We start from the raw sequence: 22,628 nt of genomic DNA on the forward strand, positions 1-22,628 counted from the left end.
CTAGTGGTCAGAATGGGGAACTAGCTATCAGGAGACTGTTCTAGTCCACAGCTTATAGAATTAGATTATTCCTCCGCCTCACCTCTGGAGTCTCTGAAGTCCACATGATTTGGTGGGTAGTGTTTGCAGAGCCTTTCCATTATCTGTTTATAGTGCATGAGCCGGTGCAAAGGCCGGAGTAGGAAGGTATTGAGGGGCAGGTAGCAGACTTTCTGTAACTCAAAATCCCTGCACAAGTTCTCCAGCTTGCGAGAGTTCTTGATCCCATTCTCCAACTCCATCAAAACTTCATTGTGTTTCCGCAGGTGAACTGTCAGTTGCTTAAAAACAAAGAGAAGAGAAAAGAAAAGAGGCAGAGACATTAGCAAACGCACTGCAATATGGGATTCCAAGTCATTTGATACAAATATGTTCCTCTATAAAATCTAGCTAATATTGCTGTAGTTTTCTGCAACACAATCACTTACTCTGTGCAACACTAACATTCTGTCATTAACCTACAAAAGAAATAAGATGGAAAATCCCACCCTCTCCAGACTTAATTTAATCTTTTGTGCCAATTCTTCCCTTCCCCTGACCTTCTCTGCATCCCCTGTAAAACAAACAAAACTAATTGAGGCAGATAGTCTAGCAGCAGCCAAGGAATTCAAAGTTAAAGATATTACACTGTACTTAGCTCACACTGTGCACTTATCATGGGGACAAACAACAGCGCGGAGTTAGGAAACAAATGTAGATTGGGATCTCCAAAGAGGACTAAGGTAATTAGACATCCAACTGGCACTGACTTTCCCAATTCCTTAGGCCCCCCTTTGATGATCCTATCTGTAACCAATTGGAATTCCAGCTTTTGTTCATCTATTTATTATTAAAGAACAGCTACAACTCCTGGAAAATTCTGAACACATACACACAAACACTCCATATCAAAACACCTGCGTTACAGCACTTCATATTTTCTGTCCCTGGGTTATCATCTCATATACATAACGCTAGGTGGGCAACTTCAGAGGTGAATTCTTTGAGGAGGTCAACAAGCATGTGGACAAGGGGGATCCAGTGGATATAGTGTACTTAGATTTTCAGAAAGCCTTTGATGAGGTCCCTCACCAAAGGCTCTTAAGCAAACTAAGCTGTCATGGGATAAGAGGGAAGGTCCTCTCATGGACTGGTAACTGGTTAAAAGATAAGAAACAAAGGGTAGGAATAAATGGCTAGTTTTCAAAATGGAGAGAGGTAAATAGTGGTGTCCCCCAGGGGTCTGTTCTGGGACCAGTCCTATTCAACATATTCATAAACGATCTGGAAAAAGGAGTAAACAGTGAGGTGGCAAAATTTGCAGATGATACAAAACTACTCAAGATAGTTAAGTCCCAGGCAGACTGTGAAGAGCTACAAAGGGATCTCACAAAACTGGGTGACTGGGCAACAAAATGGCAGACGAAATTCAATGCTGATAAATGCACAGTAATGCACATTGGAAAACATAATCCCAACTATACATATAAAATGATGAGGTCTAAATTAGCTATTACCACTCAAGAAAGAGTCATTGTGGATGGTTCTCTGAAAACATCCACTCAATGTACAGCGGCAGTCAAAAAAGTGAACATAATGTTGGGAATCATTAAGGAAGGGATAGATAATAAGACAGAAAATATCATATTGCCTCTATATAAATCCATGGCATGCCCACATCTTGAATACTGCGTGCAGATGTGGACGCCCCATCCCAAAAAAGATATATTGGAATTGGAAAAGGTTCACAAAAAGGCAAGAAAAATGATTAGGGGTATGGTATGGCTTCTGTATGAGGAGAGATTAATAAAACAGGGATTTTTCAGCTTAGAAAAGAGACTACTAAGGGAGAATATGATTGAGGTCTATAAAATCATGATTGGTGTGGAGAAAGTAAATAAGGAAGTGTTATTTACTCCTCCTCATAACACAAGAACTAGAGGTCACCAAATTAAATTAATAGGCAGCGGGTTTAAAACAAACAAAAGGAAGTATTTCTTCACACAACGCACAGTCAACCTGTGGAACTCCTTGCCAGAGGATGTTGTGCAGGCTAAGACTATAAGAGGGTTAAAAAAAGAACTAGAAAAGTTCATGGAGGATAGGTCCATCAATGGCTATTAGTCAGGAAGGGCAGGGATGGTGTCTCTATCCTCTGTTTGCCAGAAGCTGGGAATGGTGACAGGGGATGAATCACTGTTCTGTTCTGATTACCTGTTCTGTTCTGTTCATTCCCTCTCGGGCATCTAGCATTGGTAGGGTTACCATATTTTGTGCCTCCAAATGGAGGACACTCCACGGGCCCCCGGCCCCGCCCCCTCCCCAAAGTCTCCGCCCCCTCCCCAAAGTCTCCGCCCCCTCCCCTGCTTCCCGCGAACATTTAATTCGCGTGAAGCCTGAAGCAGGTAAGGGGGGGGTATGGGGGGAGGAGGTGCGGCCCAGGCTGGCCCCCTCTGGCGGCTCCAGCCTGAGTCGGCTCGGGCCCTGGGGTGCCGGCCCCGGCCGACCACCCCCGGCCGCCCAGCACTGCCGGCCCCCGGCGGCCCGGCGCACCCCGCGGCCCAGCGCACCCCCCGGCGGCCCGGCACCGTGGGCCCGGATCGGCTCCCGGGGCCCGGCCCGGCACCGCGCCCCCGGCTCCCCGCCCGGCCCCGCGCACGGCCCGGCACTGCGCCCCTGGACCCCGGCCCGGCACCGCGCGCCCAGCCCGGCTCCCGGCCCGGCACCATGCCCCCGGCCCCGCGACCCCGGCCTGGCCCCGCACCGGCCCCGGCCAAAGAGGCTCCGGCCGAGCCCTCCCGATTTTCCTGGACATGCCCGGCTTTTGGGGATTTCCCCCCGGACGGGGATTTGAGCCCCCAAAATCCGGACATGTCCGGGAAAATCCGGACATATGGTAACCCTAAGCATTGGCCACTGTCGGAAGACAGGATACTGGGCTAGATGGATCTTTGCTCTTATCCAGTATGGCTGTTCTAATGTTCTTGATGCAAAATGGTGGTGTGAAGTGAAGGGGAGTGAATGTAACTTACATGCTGACTGGGTGGGTATCACAGCGTGGCTGGCGCCTGTGAATTAAAAAGGACCAGATCCTCCGTGCCAGAACAAGTGCTCTCAGTCTGGCCAATAAAGAGAGTTGGGCAATATTTGGGGGCTAAAATGGGTCAGGGAGTCACAGTGAGTCAGAGCAGAAGGGCAGGTGAGAACTGCCAGAGACCAAGGGACTGGAGGAGTCCTGGAAGGAAACAGAGGGCAGGAGATCAGCAAAACAGATTTGCTCGCTGGCATCCCCAAGCTAGAGAGCCAGGGCTGGAGGGGGCTGAAGGCAGGAGAAACAGCAGGAGAGGGAATTGCTGCTGGCTCAAAGCCAGAGAGGTGGAGCCAAGGGCCAGAGAGGGCTGAAGACAAGGGAGCAGCGCAGGAGCTTACCTACTGACTACTCCAGGGCTGGAGACCGGGACCCAGAGGAACAGTGAGAGTGAGGGATGCTCCCCTGGCAAACATGCTCCCAGCAGAGAGGCTGTGGGGGTTCCTGCTGGAAAGAGTGGGCTTGCGCCCCAACTGGAAGGGCTGCGGTGGCTGTCCCAGTACAAGGACAGGAAAGGACTGACAGAGTCCAGGTGTGGTCGAAGGCACCAGTGTCTGGTATGTGGGGCATCAAGGGAGTTTGGAGTTTTAGTGATTGCTTGTCCTCAGGTGAGAATTGGCTACTCTGACTATATTGTTGTAATGAACCAGACCCAAGGAGGGGTTGTTTGGAGACCAGAAAACATGAAGTTATTGGGTCACCTGAGATGGGGAACTGAGGCAGAGTAGCTGCCATGCTGCGGTCTGCTGCAGGAGGGCGCTCCAGGCAGGACTGCCTTATGACAGTGAGGTTGTAGCAGCTTCAGTCAGGTTGTAGCGTAAGGTCCATCTGATTGGTCAAGTTTCCAACTTACTTTTTTAAAGGGGATTTTTTTTAAATGAACGAAGGGAGTTCTGTTGTAGTTTGGTGATTGATTTTACTGATGAAGCTCATTGGATGGAGCCAGAGAAGTCTCTAAATGAATAAATATGATGTCACAGAAAATGAGGGGAAATTGGACTTTTGTGTATTGATCTGACTTCAAAAGGCAGGATGGCTTAGTCTAAATCTAATGTGGTGTTTGACACATCTCCAGACAAATCCCCCTTCTCATGATTTTGCAACAGCTTTACAGTACAGGGTAGTTTAGTGGTTTCTAGGCACACTACACGTTCATTCCATGGACATTCTGACAGGCAGAGAAGCTGAACCAAAAGGGACCCTCCTTGGCTACTATAGAGGTTGCCAGGTAGTTAGTTATTACTTTTAACTTCTTCCCTATGTTAACTAAGTTGACAGGGTCAATTTACAGGTCTTTTAATAGGTTCTGTGCTAAGTGTGAAGGTTCTGAACTAATTTTTCTTTTCTGTCTCCTATTCTGACTTCTTTGATCCAAACTTGGTTTTGATTCTTTTCTCTGGCGGCTGCAATCTTTCTTCTGTGTCAAAGGAGGATCGTAGGGCACCAAAGACCAAACAACATGAGGGGCTGGTCCACTAACCCCCCACTTCGAACTAAGATACGCAACTTCAGCTACGTTATTCACGTAGCTGAAGTCGAACTATCTTAATTCGAACTTACCGCAGGTCCACACGCGGCAGGCAGGCTCCCGTCGACTCCGCATACTCCTCTCGCGGAGCAGGAGTACCGGCGTTGACGGCGAGCACTTCTGGGATCGATCCCAGAAGATCGATTGCTTACCGCCGGACCCGGAGGTAAGTATAGATGTACCCGAGGTTAAAGGCACCAGACACATAAGCAGAGTTGTCTCTAAATATAAGTTTACTGTTAGAGATCAACAGCTCTTTAGGAAAACAATTATACTTCCTGGGAATAAGGGACTGGTGTTTGAAAGTGCATATGATGATTTTTCCAGGTATCAGAACAGGTCTGGGTGAATGAAGCAGTCAGTGGTAAGTTTGTTGAGGAAAGGGTTATGATGGCCTATTAGATACAGCAGTGGATTGTGAATCAGGATTCTCAAGTTCTATTTTCAGCTTTGTCACTGATTTGCTATGTGATCCTTACAATGACACTCACCCTTTCTGTATCACAGCAGAAACAAAGCTTAAAAAAAAGGGGGGGGGGGATGGTCTAAAAGGGGTAGAAAAGAGAGACCAAATATCCAGGACCAGCTTCCCAAAAAGTTAGGTTTGCGAATATGTATCTAGTTGGTATATGCCACTGTAGGGCCATTGCCTCTGCAAGTGTGCTACTTGCAGGCATACTTGCATGCACAATGACCTATTCTGTGCTCTCATCTTTATTTGCGCACATAAAACGCGATCTCATTTTGTCTCCACATCTGAAAGTTTATTGTGTTTGAAAATCTTCTCCTGATTTTGTGTGCAATGCTTCTAAGGATTTTCTGATCACTAAAAATCAAAGGGCTTGCAACACTCGAACTCTGCCTAAACATTTAGAAATTCACTGAATGAAACCTTTTAAATAAAAGCTCACACAATAGTCAAAAGCAGCACAAATGGCAGCACTATATTTACATGAAAAAGCACGTTGATTCTGACCCACGCCAAAGCTTAGTGGTTATAGGATCATTCTTACCTTCATACTCTGAATGTTCTTTAGCATAACATCACCAATTCTTTGGTAATCTCCTTTAATGTGAGCATTGGAGCGGCCTTCCCTGTCAGCAACAGAAATATCGAAACTTCAGTCATGCAATATAACGGCATAATCACTTGTAAAGCACCAAGAAACTCAATAACATTTCTTTCAAAATCCTAAAATTCTGTGTTCTCTAGCTCAAAAACCGATAAAGTAGCTTCTTAATGTACCGTTAATTTCCATGTAGAGCACATTCTTCATCTAAATTGGCTTGTACTAGTAACATCAGAGAGGGCATGAACCTAACAAAACCATTAGGCTTTTAAGGAAAATTGCCAACATTTTTAAAGCTATAAATAGGGAAAGTTGAGGGCAGGAGGACAAACAGGGAAGATTTTAAAATGCCATTGCAGTTCATTGGACATTGATTGTAAGGATGAGGCAGAATAATTTTTTTTTGTTAAAAACCAAGAATTGTATCCCCAGCAGGGACTGCTGACAAGTATGTTCTAAGAACCCTTCTACTGTTGGAAGGGGAAGCAGCCTGCAAGGTTGCCAGGCATTCAGGTTCAGTACAGAAGTGTCACATATTCACAGGGAACATTCCTGTCCAGTCTCTCCTTTTATTTAAAAATAATGCAACCACCGCCTCAATCAGGCTGGACTTCCTATAGCAAGAGCTAATGCATGTTGCAGGGGGCACTCAGTTTGGGATAACCGTAACTCCTGGTGACAAAGGATTATTTGTTTCTAAATGTGCACGAGAGATATGGGGAGGGGTGCAGAATTAAAGGCACTACACATTTTGGGAGATTGAATCATAAAAATACATCACCCCAGAGAACAGTGAAGGAAATTAATGAATTTAAGATTCTAATTGTCATTGAACTGTTATACTGGTCTGAGCTGAGCATTTCAAAACAGACAGGAACAACCACTAGGGGGATGAGGGAAGCACAGACTGACAGCCTAGTAACAAAAATGAAGAGGGAACAAAGTCTTCCTCAGTGCAGCTTCAATCATTAGCATATTCTCACTCAATGCCTCAGATTTTAAAATTTTGTTAAACTAATGAGTGTGAGTTTTGGGGGGTGGTTGTGGTGTCAAATTCATCCCTGGGGTGAACATGTACAATTCGACTGAAGGAGCTGCTGCACAGACCAAACAGGCAGACATCTGAGATCTAAAATAACAACGAGATCAAAATTAACTCGAGGAAATGGTCAGATCTCTGCTTTAAACTAAACACATTTCTTGATTTTCATTCACCTGTAGTTATTCAACTCATTCAAACACATCTAGATTTTTACTTTAGGAAAAGTCTATTTGCACTAAAGTATGAATAAATGGAAGACAAAATCGTAAATCTTTGCATTAGAAGTAATTGCAGCATATTATTCACAACTTTATTGAAACCCCTCTTTTAGATCTTGAAACCTGATACCATACCAGCACTTAGTCACAAAGATAATATGGGCCTTATAAATACCTAAACCAGACAGCTCTATCTGCCTATTTAGATATTTGTACCACCGTAACACCAACCATGATATCTGAGCCTGGCAGAAAGAAGCTGACCTCTCAACTGCTAACTACACCTTTGTTAGTTAGTTTTATTTTTTTTTGTAACAGAGAAGGAATGACATTGAACCTTGCTCATATGCCCTGATATTCCCCAAGCTCCTATTTTAAAAGGCTCCCTCCTAGTACTAACAAGCTTCTCTCATTAGAAGGAAATTAAGTCTGTAAATGCAAAATTTTAAATTTCTTCGCCATTATGAAACTGATTGATTATTTTTAAAAGTATAAAAAAAGCTACTGTTTGATTGAGCTCAAGTGCTGGATTTTGTCTGTTAAGTTATTAAACACACAGGGAATTCTCCTGCAGTAGTGAAGCAATTGACCCAATGTACAAAGTACAAGGACACAAAGGGAAATCCAAGGTTAGTAGAGTTAAAAAAAAACCAAACAAACTTCTTATTGTCCTTAAGTATATTAAGGAACAAAAAGAATCCTAACAGTGGTATCGGCCTATTATTAGATGAAAATGGTAGAACTGTCAATAATACAGCTAAGGCAGAAATGTTCAATAAATATTTCTCTTCTGTATTTGGGAAAAAGCCAGATGATGTAGTCATATCATGATGATGATGATGATGATGATGAAGAAAGCCTTGCCATTCTAACAGTAAGTTGGGAAGATGTTGAGCTGCAGCTACTAAAGCTAGACACTTTTAAAATCAGCAGGTCCAGATAATTTGAATCCAAGAGTTTTAAAAGAGCTGTCTGAGGTGCTCTCTGGACAATTAATATTGATTTTCAATAAATCTTGGAACTCTGGCAAAGTTCCAGAGGACTGGAAGAAAGCTAATGGTGTACCAATATTTTAAAGACTTAGCAGGACAACCCAGGTAATTATAGTCCTGTCAGCCTGAAATCAACCCTGAGAAAAATACTTGAGAGGCTAATATGGAACTTAATTCATAAAGAGTTAAAGGTAATATAATTAATGCCAATCAACATGAGTTTATGGAAAATAGATCTTGTCACACTAACTTGATAACTTTTTTGGTGAGATTACAAGTTTGGCTGATAAAGGTAATAGTGTTGATGTAATATATTTAGATTTCTGTAAAGCATTTGGCTTGGTACCATAAGACGTACTTGGGGGCTGAGAACAGGTTTTCTTGGAGTATGCACCAAGCACATAGTGCAGAAAATAGGGTGAGGAGCTATGGAAGGCTAGTGGATGGCACAGGCCCACAAGTGCTGAAACCGGGGCAGAGGGGATGAGAACACTCTCTGAGAAAAATGGAGCAGTTTACACCTTTCAGAGCTATTGTCTCAGGCTGTATTCATCTCCATGGGATGCTCTCATTCATCTGAGAACATATAATCGAGATAAATGGACCCCTTCACACCTCTCTGAGCCTCCTGTGCTGCAGATGGATGTGTAGAGCCTCTTCCCAATACATGAGGCCCAGATTTGGGTAGGGACTCTGCATCTTCATTCTCCTGCCTCTTCTGTCTCTAGCTGGTCCTTGCACTCCTCACAACCCCACCACCTTCTCACCTCCTCAAGCTTACAAGGAGCTTGGAGTGCCGAGGAGGAAAGTGGAGTTGGTATGAGCGCGAGAGGCTCAGAGCAGTGCGCGCGTGTGGGGGGGGATTTGTGTGGGGGCTTGGAGCAGCAGGGAGCATGGGGATGCTCAGGGCAATGGCACCAGGGAGGGAAGGTGGGAGGAGTCAGCGTAGTGTCAGAGCAGTGGAGGGGAGCACGGGGAGTTGAAGCAGTGAGGGGGAGTGTTGAAGCAGTGCAGGGAAAAATGGGATGGGAAGGAGAGGGTCAGTGGGGGATGCTGGTAGGGCTTCAGCTCTTTCCCCCAAACACCTGACCATCCATGCACCCTATGAATCCCCCCCTCCTTCAAAACGTGACCCCAGCGACTCTAGTCCCTGCATCCTCTCCCCAGTTCCTCACCCTGTGACTCCCTGCCAATGCCTGCATCTCCCCAGGGGAGGAGGGAGAACCAGGCTGTTCTAGATGTGCAAGGTGGTGAGAGATGAGAGATGATGCCGGGGCACTGAAGGGACTAGCATGCAGCCAATGCATCCTGTGGCTGGGGTGATCATTGCCAAGGAGCCAGAGGCACTGGAGGGGGAGAGATGGGTTGTGGTAGATGGGGAATGCTGAGAAAATTAATTTTTAAAAAACCAAGAAAATTAAATGCCCCAGTTGTCCAACAGTGCCTTATGCATGTCCAGAAAGTTAGCTAAGCTACAAACCTCTGAAAGCCAGGAAATACAGATTTAAGGTATAGTACTGCCCCTCTCCCCTTAACTCTGCCCTAAATGAGTAATACTCCAATGTGCTGATAACACACACTAGCACCGTACCCTCACAAATGCAACAGAACACTTTGGGAACAGAGCACATGCACACTGTAGGACTGAATCTGAAACTTTCTCTTTGCTAAGGCAAAACGTGTGTTTATATCAGGTATAACAAAGAGGAGCTACATACACCTGGCCTACACTCAAACACTGAGGCTACCCCACACAAACCACAACAACCTGGCTAAATGTAACAACCCATTCCCTTTGTTGTGAGGATTCTGTCTTAGCCACTACTTTCAGTTACTCCTCACCAGATGCAATTAACAGGCAGCAAGTTTAAAACAAACAAAAGGAAGTATTTTTTCACACAACGCACAGTCAATCTGTGGAACTCCTTGACAAGGGATGTTGTGGAAGGCCAAGACTATAACAGGGTTCAAAAAAGAACTAGTTATGTTCATGGAGGATTGGTCCATCAATGGCTATTAGCCAGGATGGGCAGGGATGGTGTCCCTAGCCTCTATTTGCTGGAAGCTGGGAATGGGCAACAGGGGATGGATCACTTGATTACCTGTTCTGTTCATTCCCTCTGAAGCATCTGGCATTGGCCACTGTTGGAAGACAGAATACTGGGCTAGATGGATCTTTGGTCTGACTCAATATGGCCGTTCTTATGTTCTTACTGAGGCCTGGAGACTACCGTTGGGAATATTGACAGTACACATAACGCAAGCATACCCCATGCCTAGTACTGATACAACCTACAGAATTCAGTGCTGAAATGAGGCATACTTGATCGTTTGAAGTACACATGCACCTCTCTTCATATCACAATAACCTGCTCAAACTACTCCTTCCCCCACTAAGTATTGTTGCACCTAACACAGTACAGGCAGTCAGAGTGCAGGCATATATATGCTGCAGTTCAAATCTATGGAATGCAACACAACACAACACAAACGATGACACATTCTCTTAGTCATTCTTTACGTCTTCTTACCCTGGCACCCCCTTACTGAACCATTCCAGTGGCTATTGCCAGATCCATGGGCAAGTTAAGGTTGCGTTGTGGGAGTGGCACATCCCTTAACTTTGTATTTCCTGGTTTTCCAAGGTTTGAGCACAGCTGAACTTGACATTCCAGAAAGGCATGTGGCACCATCAGGGAACCTTCGCTCTGGGATAATCAAGTTTGGGGGCATCTAATTACCTTAAATGTTAGTAATTTGAGATTCAAGGGCCAGATCTGCCAGCTTTCTACACCTTTACTGATTCTCAGAGCAGCAGAGAACCCGTTTGGCCCCTAGTGCAAGTTAGAGCAATTTAATTTAAGTCATGGCCCCTGGAACAGTTCCATTCAGCCATCCCAGAATACCAGGGCACAGTATAGCCACACTACACTCCCAGCAATGCCACTGTGCCAGGGGAGGAGAGCAGCGGGAGCGGGTGGTGTAGAGCTGATCAGGGATTCCCTTCTGCAAGTGAAATCCCCGGTCACTGTTATAGCGTTTGTCTGTCCATGCAGGGACATGGAGGAACGATAGAACAGGGGTTGAGGATCCGGCCCATCCTGTTCAATGTGGGGAGCTGACTGAGGCCTGGTCTACACTACGGGTTTAGGTCGACTTTAGCAGCGTTAAATCGAATTAAGCCTGGACACGTCCACACGACGAAGCCCTTTCTTTCGACTTAAAGGGTCCTTTAAACCGGTTTCTTTACACCACCTCCGACGAGGGGATTAGCGATAAAACTGGCCTTTGCGGGTCAGAACTGGGGTAGTGTGGACGGAATTCGACGTTATTGGCCTCCGGGAGCTATCCCACAGTGCTTCATTGTGACCGCTCTGGACAGCACTCTCAACTCAGATGCACTGACCAGGTAGACAGGAAAAGACCCGCGAACATTTGAATTTCATTTCCTGTTTGCCCAGTGTGGAGAGCACAGGTGACCACGCAGAGCTCATCAGCACAGGTAACCGTGATGGAGTCCCAGGATCGCAAAAGAGCTCCAGCATGGACCGAACGGGAGGTACGGGATCTGCTCGCCATATGGGGAGATGAATCAGTGCTAGCTGAACTCCGTAGCAGTAAAAGAAATGGCAAAGTATTAGAAAAGGTCTCCAAGGCCATGAAGGACCGAGGCCATAACAGGGACACACAGCAGTGCCGCGTGAAAATTAAGGAGCTACGGCAAGCCTACCACAAAGCCAGAGAAGCAAACGGAAGGTCCGGGGCAGAGCCGCAAACTTGCCGCTTCTACGCGGAGCTGCATGCCATTCTAGGGGGTGCAGCCACCACTACCCCAACCGTGTGCTATGACTCCGTCAATGGAGAAACACACAGGGATGACGGTTCGGGGAACGAGGAAGATGAGGATGGAGGTACTGTAGGTAGCTCACAGCAGCAAGAAAGCGGAGAAACCGGTTTCCCCAACAGCCAGGATATGTTTGTGACCCTGGACCTGGAAGCAGTAACCCCCGAACTCACCCAAGACCCTCAGGGCACACAGGAGACCTCTGGTGAGTGTACCTGTGTAAATATTTGTAAACATTACACATGGTTTAAAAGCAAGCGTGTTTAATGATTAATTTTCCCTGGCAATCGTGGCCAGTATATCTACTGGAAAAGTCTGTTAACGTGTATGGGGATGGAGCAGAAATCCTCCAGGGACATCTCCAGAAAGCTCTCCTTCATGTACTCCAGGCCAGTAGCACGTAGTCTGGAATCATTGCATAACAAAGCATGGCAGCGTATGGTCCCGGTGTTTGCTGGCATGCAGACAATATCCATTCCTTATCTCTCTTTGTTATCCTCAGGAGAGTGATATCATTCACGGTCACCTGGTTGAAATGGGGTGATTTTATTAAGGGGACATTCAGAGGCGCCCGTTCCTGCTCTTCTGAACAGAAATGTTCCCCGCTGTTAACCACGCGGTGGGGGGAGGGGTGAAGTGATCATCCCAGAGAATCGTGTGTGTGTGTGGGGGGGAGTGGTTTACTTGTGTTTGTGCCGCATGTTAACCGGGAAACCGCAGCCCCTCCTTTTACATTGAAAACCCATTTTAAATGGACAACCCAATTCATCCTTGATATGGGAAATGCGCTGCTGTTTGAAACCTTTCCCGCATGTTAAGAAGGTTAAAAAAGCCAAAACACTGTGGCCTACCATGGCTGCCTGCAAGCCGAAATATGCGACCTTGTAATGAAAGAGTGTACCCATTGTTCTCTAAAATGTGTCTTTTTTAACCACCTCTCCCTTCTCCTGCACCAGCTGCAAATGTTTCTCCTTCGCAGAGGCTAGTGAACATTAGAAAGAGAAAACGTAGGACGCAGGACGATATGTTCACGGAGCTGCAGATGTCCTCCCACGCTGATAGAGCACAGCAGAATGCGTGGAGGCAGTCAATGTCGGACATGAGAAAAGCACATTATGAACGAGAGGAGAGGTGGCGGGCTGAATGGCGGGATGAAAAGAGCAAGTGGCGGGCTGAAGACGATAGGTGGCGTCAGCTTGCAGACAGACGGCAAGAGTTAATGCTCCGTCTGCTGGAGCATCAAACTGATATGCTCGAGCGTATGGTTGAGCTGCAGGAAAGGCAGCAGGAGCAGAGACCGCCGCTACAGCCCCTGTTTAACCAACAGTCCTCCTCCCCAAGTTCCATAGCCTCCTCACCCAGATGCCCAAGAACACGGTGGGGGGGCCTTCGTCCACCCAGTCACTCCACCCCAGATGATCGCCCAAGCATCAGAAGGCTGGCCTTCAATAAGACTTAAAGTTTTAAAATGCAGTGTGTCCTTTTCCATCCCTCCTTCCCCACCCATCCCAGGCTACCTTGGCAATTATCCCCCTACTTCTGTGAGGAACTAATAAAGAATGCATGAATGTGAAAAAACAATGACTTTATTGCCTCTGCAAGCGGTGCTTGAATTGGGGAGGGGAGGGTGGGTTGGGTTGGGTTGGTTGGTTTACAGGGAAGTAGAGTGAACCGGGTCGGGGGAGGGGGGGTTTGGAGGGTTCATCAAGGAGAAACAAACAGAAGTTTCACACAGTAGCCTGGCCAGTCACAAAACTCGTTTTCAAAGCTTCTCTGATGCGCACCGCGCCCTGCTGTGCTCCTCTAACCGCCCTGGTGTCTGGCTGCGCGTAATCAGCGGCCAGGCGAGTTGCCTCAACCTCCCACCCCGCCATAAAGGTCTCCCCCTTACTCTCACAGATATTGTGGAGCGCACAGCAAGCAGCAATAACAATGGGGATATTCTTTTCGCTGAGGTCTGAGCGAGTCAGTAAGCTGCGCCAGCGCGCTTTTAAACGTCCAAATGCACATTCCACCACCATTCGGCACTTGCTCAGCCTGTAGTTGAACAGGTCCTGACTCCTGTCCAGGCTGCCTGTGTACGGCTTCATGAGCCATGGCATTAAGGGGTAGGCTGGGTCCCCAAGGATCACGATAGGCATTTCAACATCCCCAACGGTTACTTTCTGGTCCGGGAAGAAAGTCCCTTCCTCCAGCTTTCGAAACAGACCAGAGTTCCTGAAGACGCGAGCATCATGTACCTTTCCCGGCCATCCCACGTTGATGTTGGTGAAACGTCCCTTGTGATCCACCAGGGCTTGCAGCAGCATTGAAAAGTACCCCTTGCGGTTTACGTAGTCGGTGGCTTGGTGCTCCGGTGACAAGATAGGGATATGGGTTCCATCTATGGCCCTACCACAGTTTGTGAATCCCATTTCAGCAAAACCATCCACTATTGACTGCACGTTGCCCAGAGTCACTACCCTTGATATCACCAGGTCTTTCATTGCCCTGGCAAATTGGATCACAGCAGCCCCCACCATAGATTTGCCCACTCCAAATTGATTCCCGACTGACCGGTAGCTGTCTGGCGTTGCAAGCTTCCACAGGGCTATCGCCACTCGCTTCTGAACTGTGAGGGCTGCTCTCATCTTGGTATCCTGGCGTTTCAGGGCAGGGGAAAGCAAGTCACAAAGTTCCATGAAAGTGGCCTTACGCATGCGAAAGTTTCGCAGCCACGGGGAATCGTCCCATACCTGCAGCACGATGCGGTCCCACCAGTCTGTGCTTGTTTCCCGGGCCCAGAATCGGCGTTCCACGGCATGAACCTGCCCCAGTGACACCATGATTTCCACATTGCTGGGGCCTGTGCCTTGTGAGAGGTCTATGTCCATGTCAATTTCCTCATCACTCTCTTCGCCGCGCTGCAATCGCCTCCTCGGCTGGTCCGGGTTTCGCCTTGGCATGTCCTGGCTCTGCATATACTCCAGGACAATGCACGTGGTGTTCATAGTGCTCATAATTGCCGCGGTGATCTGAGCGGGCTCCATGATCCCAGTGCTAGCTATGGCGCCTAGTCAGAAAAAAGGCGCAAAACTAGTATCTGATGGACCAGGAGAAGGAGGGAGAGCGGGAGGGAGGGCCGAGTGACGACATGGCGTACAGGTACAGGAACAGGGAATTAAAATCAAGAAAGGTGGCTGTGCATCAGGGAGAAACACAAACAACTGTCACACAGAATGGTCCCCCCAAAGATTAAACTGAAAACCCTGGGCTTAGCAGGCTGTTGATTTCACGGAGGAAGGGGAAGGAAATGAATACAGAACAAATCTATTTTTTACATCTTAAGCTGGCAGCCGACGGTGCAGCATGAGTGATAGCCTCTGCAGTATGATGACGACGGTTACCAATCGTAATATACCATCGTCTACTTGCTGCTGTGTAGCAATGCAGCCCCACGTCTGCCAGCCCCACGTCCGCCAGCACCCAGATCGCCCTCGGCCTCTTCTGGGTGCTTAGCAGACAATACTGGGCAATTGGCAGAAAATACTATACTATGACTGGTAGCCATCATCATCGAGACAGTAGCATGTCTGCCCAGGTGGCCATGATTGACAGCCACTCCAGTACGATGACGACGGATACCAGTCATAATATACCATCTCCTACCAAAGGGCAAGGGGCTGGTGCAATGCAGCCCTACGGCTGCCAGCCCCACGGCTATTACTCATGCTACACCGTCTACCGCCAAAAGGCAGTTAGCAGCTGCTGCTGTGTAGCAATGCAGTCCCACGTCTGCCGGCACCCAGAGGACATATGGTGACGCTGAGCTCAGCTGAGCTGAGCGGGCTCCATGCTTGCCGTGGTATGTTGTCTGCACAGGTAACCCAGGTAAAAAGGCGCGAATCTATTGTCTGCCGTTGCTGTGACGGGGGGGAGCGGCCTGACGACATGTACCCAGAACCTCCCGCGACACTGTTTTGCATCATCCGGGCATTGGGATCTCAACCCAGAATTCCAAGGGGCGGCGGAGACTGCGGGAACTGTGGGATAGCTGTGGGATAGCTACCCATAGTGCAATGCTCCGGAAGTCGACGCTAGCCTCGTACTGTGGACGCGGTCCGCTGACTAGAGCACTTAGAGCATTTTATGTGGGGACACACACAATCGGCTGTATACAACCGATTTCTATAAAACCGGCTTCTATAAATTCGAACTAATTTCGTAGTGTAGACATACCCTGAGTAGGTGTCATGGTACAGTGGGATTGGAATATTTTTGCTTATGTTTTTCTCTGAAGCAACCTAGTGGATTTCCTTAAGGATGATGCTTTTCTCTGACTTTAAATACAACATTGCACTCAGACCACTTAATAGAACAATGGGTTTGGAAAAGTATTAATAACCTAGCCTCCAAATGGCATTTGTTTATTTTAAAGGGTCATGATACCCACTCCTTCAGTAACACCCACACAAGGGTAAAGAGGCTCCAAGAAACCTCACAAGGCGAGCCCTGTAGCACTTCCAATAAACACTGTCTCGGCGAGGAAAGTCTGAGCCTTCAAACCTCAAGGATCAGGAAGACCCATGGAGAAAGGAAGCTCCAACTCATCAGCACCCTGGCGTTGCCAGGAATTAAAGATTTATTTTAAATTAAAGATTATGTCTTGTGATGAAACCTCCAGAAATATGTCCAACAAAAACTGGCATCCTTAGCAAGGCTTCCCCCTTCTCCCTTCCTACTGGCACGGTGGCTCTCTATGGAGGATTCCTTGCCTCCTTCTCCACCAAGGGGGAGACAGATCTTGTGGAGGATGCCGCACTGCCGCTAGCATAAGGAAGGAAAAGGGGAAGGAGATGGCCCTGGAAGCCAGCTCCTTACTGGCTCTGGTCAAGTCTTCAAAGCTGCTATGGGATCAGGAAGTTTACTGATCCTTTGAGCATCTGAGTGCCTGACTAGCTCTCCCTGCTCCCTCCAAAACATTCATTTACGGCTTCCTGTGCTACCTGCTCCCTTTCCCTGCCAATTCCTTTCCACAGGCCCCCAGGATTTGGTGCCCCCTTCATCCCCCATGCCAGATCAGATGAGCAACAGTGAAGTTTCCCTGGAGACTCCAGGGTTTGGAGTCCTCCCAAGACCTCTACAAAGAGTGACAGATTAAGCACAGACCCACCAATTTGTGGATACAAGAAGCACTGAGCAGACGCCTCAGAGCTCAACAGACCTTAAATCCATCCACACAGTGCACAATGGGGCCCTGGTCCATGACTGGGGTTTCAAGGCATGCCAGTAATATATCTTTCTTGGTAGTCCATCGATCCGATGATGACAAATCTGTGCAGATCATCTATTGTTGGTCTCATGGTGTGCCCTCTGATGACTGTACAAGCCAATTCTAGAGGTGCACATTTTGCTGCAGATGGTGCATGGAAAGTTCGCAGTCAGTGGATTGTGCACTGCTGATGCTCTGTGACATCGTTCGCGTGTCTCTTGTAGACGCCGGCAGCAGTCTTCCTCAAAGGTGATGCAGGTATTTCTGACTGTTGCACGCCACTGTGTTCTGTCGCTGGCGGCGTCCTCAAGGTCCCTAGGTTTGATACTGCTACTGCAGATTGGCTTTGATGGTGTCCTTGTAACGCTTCCGTGGACGACCTATATGCCGGATGCCCAGGGAGAGCTCACCATACAGAAGCTGACGGGGGATTCTGTTGGCATCCATGCGGCTAACATGACCGGTCCAACGTAGCTGTGACTTCATGATCATCATTTCGATGCTTGTCATCTGGGCTCTCTCGAGGACCTCAAGAAGAGGCATTTTGTCTTGCCAGCAGATCTTCATGATGTTGCGGAGGCAGCGCATGTGAAATGCTTCGAGTTGCTTGATGTGATGCCTATATAGTGTCCATGTTTCGCACCCGTACAAAAGAGATGAGAGAACAACAGCTCTGTACACAAGCAGTTTCGTTGACATCCGGATGTTGTGGTGATTTAAAACTTTGACATGCAGACAGCCAAGTGCCTGGCTTGTTTTGGATATTCGTGCATTGATCTCATTATCCAGTGATCCATCACCGGCTATGACACTACCCAGGTATTTAAAGTTCTCCACTACTTTCAGCTGAGTGCCATCAATGGAGATATTCGGGACAGAAGCATTTGATCCAGGTGCAGGTTGATGGAGAGCTTCTGTCTTTCCGAGGCTGATAGTTAGTCCGAAAAGTTGCCTCAGCAAACTTGTTGACAATGTGCTGAAGATCATTTTCAGTGTGAGCCATGAGGGCACAGTCGTCAGCAAAGAGTGCCTCAAGAAGGAGTTTCTGCACTGGCTTAGTCTTTGCATTCAGGCGATGGAGGTCAAAAAGTGAACCATCGTGCCGGTATTTCAAGTATATACCTCGGTCCATATCTTTTGTTGCATGGTTAAGGACACATGCAAAGAACAGGTTAAATAAGACAGGAGCGAGAACACATCCTTGTTTCATGCTGTTGGTGATGTTAAAGGGGGCTGACGTGGTTCCATCAGACAATACTTCGTCTGTCATGCGGTCATGAAAAAGGCGTATAATCTGGTCAAATTTTCTTGGGCAGCCAAGCTGTGTTAGAATGGTCCAAAGGGCTTCCCTGTTGATGGTATCAAACGCCTTTGTCAGATCTATGAAGACAGCATACAAGTGCATGTTCTGTTCAATGCACTTCTTTTGTATTTGTCTGACAGCAAACACCATGTCGACTGTGCTCCGGCCAGGTTGAAAACCACGTTGACTTTCAGGTAGATTTGCCTCAGAAATACTGGCTATTAGGCGGTTCAAGATGATGCGGGCGATGATCTTCCCTCCAACGGAGAGGAGGGATATGCCTCTATAGTTTCCACATTCTGCTTTGCTGCCTTTGTTCTTGAAAAGAGAGACAATAGTAGCATCGCGGAGGTCCTGTGGTATGTTTTCATCCTCCCAGATGTTCATGATCACGCTGTGGAACGCTGCTAGTGCTGCTGGACTTGCTGCTTTGTATCTCTCTATTGGTATCCCATCTTTTCCAGGAGCTTTCCCTGAACTCATCTGGTTAACAGCTTTCTTAATCTCATCTATAGTAGACGGAAAGTCATGATCTGTCAGAGCAGTTTGTTGTGGAATTTCATTGAGGACAATATTATTCACGGTTGATGGTCTATTGAGAAGGTTGCTAAAGTGTTCCCGCCATCTTTCGTTGATGCCTTCTTTATCTTTAATCAGCGTTGTGTTGTCTAATGAGAGCAATGGGATGGTCCTTGGTTTAGAAGGTCCATAGACAGTCTTAATAGCACTGAAGAACATCTTTGGTCCCCACCTGTCACTCAGCTCTCACCTGTGGCTCCAAGTAGCTGCAGCATGCGCAGCAGCCACACCCCGGGCAACGGCTTCGACAGGCCGGCCAAACCAGGTGAGTGTAACTGATGGGATCCAAACCCTCAGTGAATTAGGGATATGCCTACCCCGCATACGACGTCAGCTCCAGCAGACTGGGCGAAAGAGATCACTAAGCTCAAACGGCCAAGAAGACAGTTTTGCAACACTTTGTGGAAAGCGAAGGGCTTGATGAGGCACAAATATAAAGAATAATGATAAATGAAACATCTCGGGTAACGTTTCCTGTGTTTGTCTGGTCTCAGGGAAATGAGTTTTGGGTGCTGCTCCACTCTGGAGCAAAGTCTGATGGAAACAGCTGGCGGGTCAACAGGATAAACAATTTGCTCTGGAGGGAAATGCACTCAGGAGGAAGCATGTATAAAGTGAAAGATTTCTCCCCTCCATCCAAAGAAACAATACAGAGAGGATAAAATAACCCCCATGCAGTCTTATTTCTTTCACAGCACAAGACACAGAAGCAGACAATAGAGTCCTTCCTGTGCTGTGCTCTGAATGACATCTCATAGTTTGCTGAGGGAAAAAGGCTCATTTGTTGTGTGTCAGTGGCAAAATTGTTCTGTTTGCTCTTCGTTTTCATGGGTCACTGTTTGAATATGGAATTGATCTGCCAATGACAGGATATAGAGTTCTCAACTCAGGGCCTGGGTATTAAGATTTTCATCAGGAGGTGAATTCTGACTCTTTTAATTCTATAAAATAGGCAGTAGCTGGTACCCCATACTCACAAGGTGCTGCAAGGCAAAGAGTGTATTGCGGGCAGGAAGGAGGCCTATAATAAAAGGTGATATATTTATTGGAGATATAACAATATAAAGTAGACAAAACTCCCACCTCGCTCCAAACCGTCGGAGGGATTCTCTCATCTACCGTGGCCCTTGTACAACTGTTGTAGTAGCAAAAAATAGCTCAAAGAACCCTGCAGCTGGCCAGGGGAGAATTCAAAAAATTATTAATTGTGTGGTTAACATTATATTACTCTAGCTAATGACCATGTGATCCCCTTTACTCATTGTGCACCCCTTCCTCTTCCCTTTGTTTTGTCTGTCTTTGTCTCTTAGCTTTTTAGCTCTGGGTATTTTCTATGCATCTGTACAGCGCCCAGCATGTTCTAGGCACTAGCAGAAAATAATAGGAATTACCTGGTGCCATCATTACTATAATTATGGCATAATCTGTAAAGGTGTTCATGACACCCGTAAGGAGCGACTAGCATAGGGTCTGTCTTTTCCTGGTTGATCTTTTCCCCCTGTGAACATTTTGGCTCCATTTAATTAGGCTGAGATTTGCAAAGATGCCTGGGGGATTTGGATGCCTTCCAATTATCATAGGGAGCTGGGCATTCAAATCCTGCAAGTAGCTTTGAACATCTCAGCCTTAAAGACCAGATGTTCAAGGAAGAACCTGGACAAGGAATCTGAATTTCCAGAAACATCATCCAAACATTCAGTCCTTAAGTGACTTACTTAAGGTACACTTACTCTGGGGAATGATCTATGAGAACACCATGTGCAGAAATGAGGTCTCCAAACAGAGCAAGATCAACCTCTCATCTCACCAGACACAACATTTTTAATAAAGAGAAAACCATGTGTATCCAGACAGATTCTACTGGTTCTTGCTGTTCAATTACTATCTGTAGCAGCTTGATGGTCACAAGAAACTTCACCAGCAGGAACATAAGGAAGATAATTTGTGAAGCATTCTTCTATTTCTTTCACATCAGAAAATATTCTTAAATTTCATTCTGAACAACATTGAGTACTATGTCATTGTGAAGATTTTGAAGACTGGAGGAGGACACTAGCTTATTACTACTGATAAGGAATTCAATTTTTAACACTATATTATATGATGCTAAAAACAACCAGTTTGATCTATATACAGAGACTCTGCAAGCAGCTATTTTGGGTCTTTGAACAGAGCTTCTCTGTTTTTCCTCAGCTCACACCATTTCAGAGACAGTGGAAGAAAATCTGTAGCAAGAACATACTGTCTCAAACTGCCAGGGAATAGTCTTATAGGAAATGGAAATTTGATGGTGAAAATAAATCAGGAATAATATTAACACATGTTCCCTAAAGGTCAACATAAAATTCAATCACAGCTCTGGGAGAAACAGTTAGCATTGTGTTAGTGACCCTGTCTGCAATAAAGTCACCCAAGACTGATCTGTAAAATGTTATGGGCTTGGGGATAATACCTCCGCCTGGTCTAGTTAGCTTCCCAGAAAACCATAAATGAAGACTAGCAAGATCTGCCTCTATATAAGCTCTCAGCTGATTCCTTACTGAAGTGTCATATTTCATAAGGGTTCCCAGTCAAAACTATGCCTTCTAAATAGAACACAAAAAACCTGGCAGATTAAAAACATGAGATTAGATAAAAACAAAACAATTTAGAAACATGATGACAAAGAGCCTGCTCATGCTGCTAGACCAAAGGCTGTCTCATGACGCCTCTCGCCAACCCCTCTGTTGCAGTTATTCTCCCAAAGCAAGAGAGATGACACAGTACATCTTTCAGAGGACAACAATGCCACCACTAAATCAGCCAGACAAACCCCACCAACAACTGCCATGGTGTAAGTGGTGCAAGCCAAGCCCTAGTCAGCCCTGTGAGTGAGAAACCTGAACCAGATTGAATATGCAGCTGTATATCCATACAAACAAGATATTAGAGTGTATAAAAAAACAAGATAGAAAGTAAATCTGGAAATATTACCATGCTATTACAGTGACCTGGCTTGGCTAATTTTGAGGCAAGTCAGAGGCAGACCAAGACAAAACTGAGAATTTAAAATTTTTAGAACTTTATAAGGGAAAGCCCAAAAATTGTACCAGGAGCATAAATAATACAGAACCTTACCAAGTACTTACTTCTATAATAATAAACTATAGGTTACCAACACATGAACCTTTGCAAGTTTGTACATGCTACTCTTCCTCACTCTGTGCAGTTAATAGCAAAAACATTGTTATTAACAAGACCAAAAGAGATTTCTCAAACATACTGTGTCATTTGAGAGAAAAAGCAACTTTTCCTCTCCTTGGCTGTAGTGCAATTCCATTCGTGCTATCCTGTTCTTTGATTCTCTTTAGTTTGAAGTGCTCCTTGTACTCAATGGTCCTGTGGCTGTGCCTCTTTTCACCGAGTTTATCTGCAAGTCGGGTTTCTTCACTTAATGAGCCCTCACTTGTCCATTAGGCACCTCTGAACTGTTTTCCTTCAACAGATGTTCAGACAGTCATTCTCTCTGGTCATTTACTTTAGGTCCTTTGTGGGTGGGCTTCACATTTACTGTTTTCAGGATCTGTTTTCATCTAACACAGCTGTTTGATCAATACCCTTTTTCACCAATTATATTTCCTTTCAGGTTTTTTCCTTGGTATTCTCTCTCCAGTATGTCTGTGGATTTTATTCCCTCTACTAATACTGACTGCTCA

The 22,628-nt window shown here is 46.4% G+C and overlaps 2 protein-coding genes across 13 annotated transcripts in view; one reads left to right on the forward strand and one right to left on the reverse strand.

The window, feature by feature from the left end:
* FARP1 (FERM, ARH/RhoGEF and pleckstrin domain protein 1) overlaps positions 1–22,628 on the reverse strand; it is a 357,744-nt gene that overhangs the window by 38,322 nt on the left and 296,794 nt on the right. For all 12 annotated transcript variants that reach the window (XR_010600580.1, XR_010600582.1, XR_010600581.1 and 9 more), the window contains exons 17-18: positions 5,648–5,729; positions 83–320 (exon numbers count right to left, since the gene is read on the reverse strand). Coding sequence is in view for 9 of the 12 variants with exons in the window: in XM_005287025.5 (XP_005287082.1) it covers positions 83–320; positions 5,648–5,729 (320 nt within the window). In the remaining 3 variants the exon portion in view is untranslated. The remainder of the gene's footprint in view (positions 1–82; positions 321–5,647; positions 5,730–22,628) is intronic.
* LOC135983096 (uncharacterized) lies at positions 11,342–13,364 on the forward strand. The gene is made up of 2 exons (XM_065592682.1): positions 11,342–12,005; positions 12,757–13,364. Exons 1-2 carry the CDS (start codon positions 11,468–11,470, stop codon positions 13,257–13,259), a joined length of 1,041 nt encoding a protein of 346 aa, XP_065448754.1. The 5' UTR covers positions 11,342–11,467; the 3' UTR covers positions 13,260–13,364.

Source organism: Chrysemys picta, chromosome 1, assembly GCF_011386835.1.
Source record: "Chrysemys picta bellii isolate R12L10 chromosome 1, ASM1138683v2, whole genome shotgun sequence".
In the NCBI taxonomy this organism is placed as follows: Eukaryota; Metazoa; Chordata; order Testudines; family Emydidae; genus Chrysemys; species Chrysemys picta.

Bases quoted from the DNA above. Each gene is read 5' to 3' on its own strand.
- LOC135983096 (XM_065592682.1), top strand. From the start codon at position 11,468: ATGGAGTCCCAGGATCGCAAAAGAGCTCCAGCATGGACCGAACGGGAG. The intron at 12,006-12,756 runs GTGAGTGTACCT...CTCCTGCACCAG, and splicing joins GGGCACACAGGAGACCTCTG to CTGCAAATGTTTCTCCTTCG.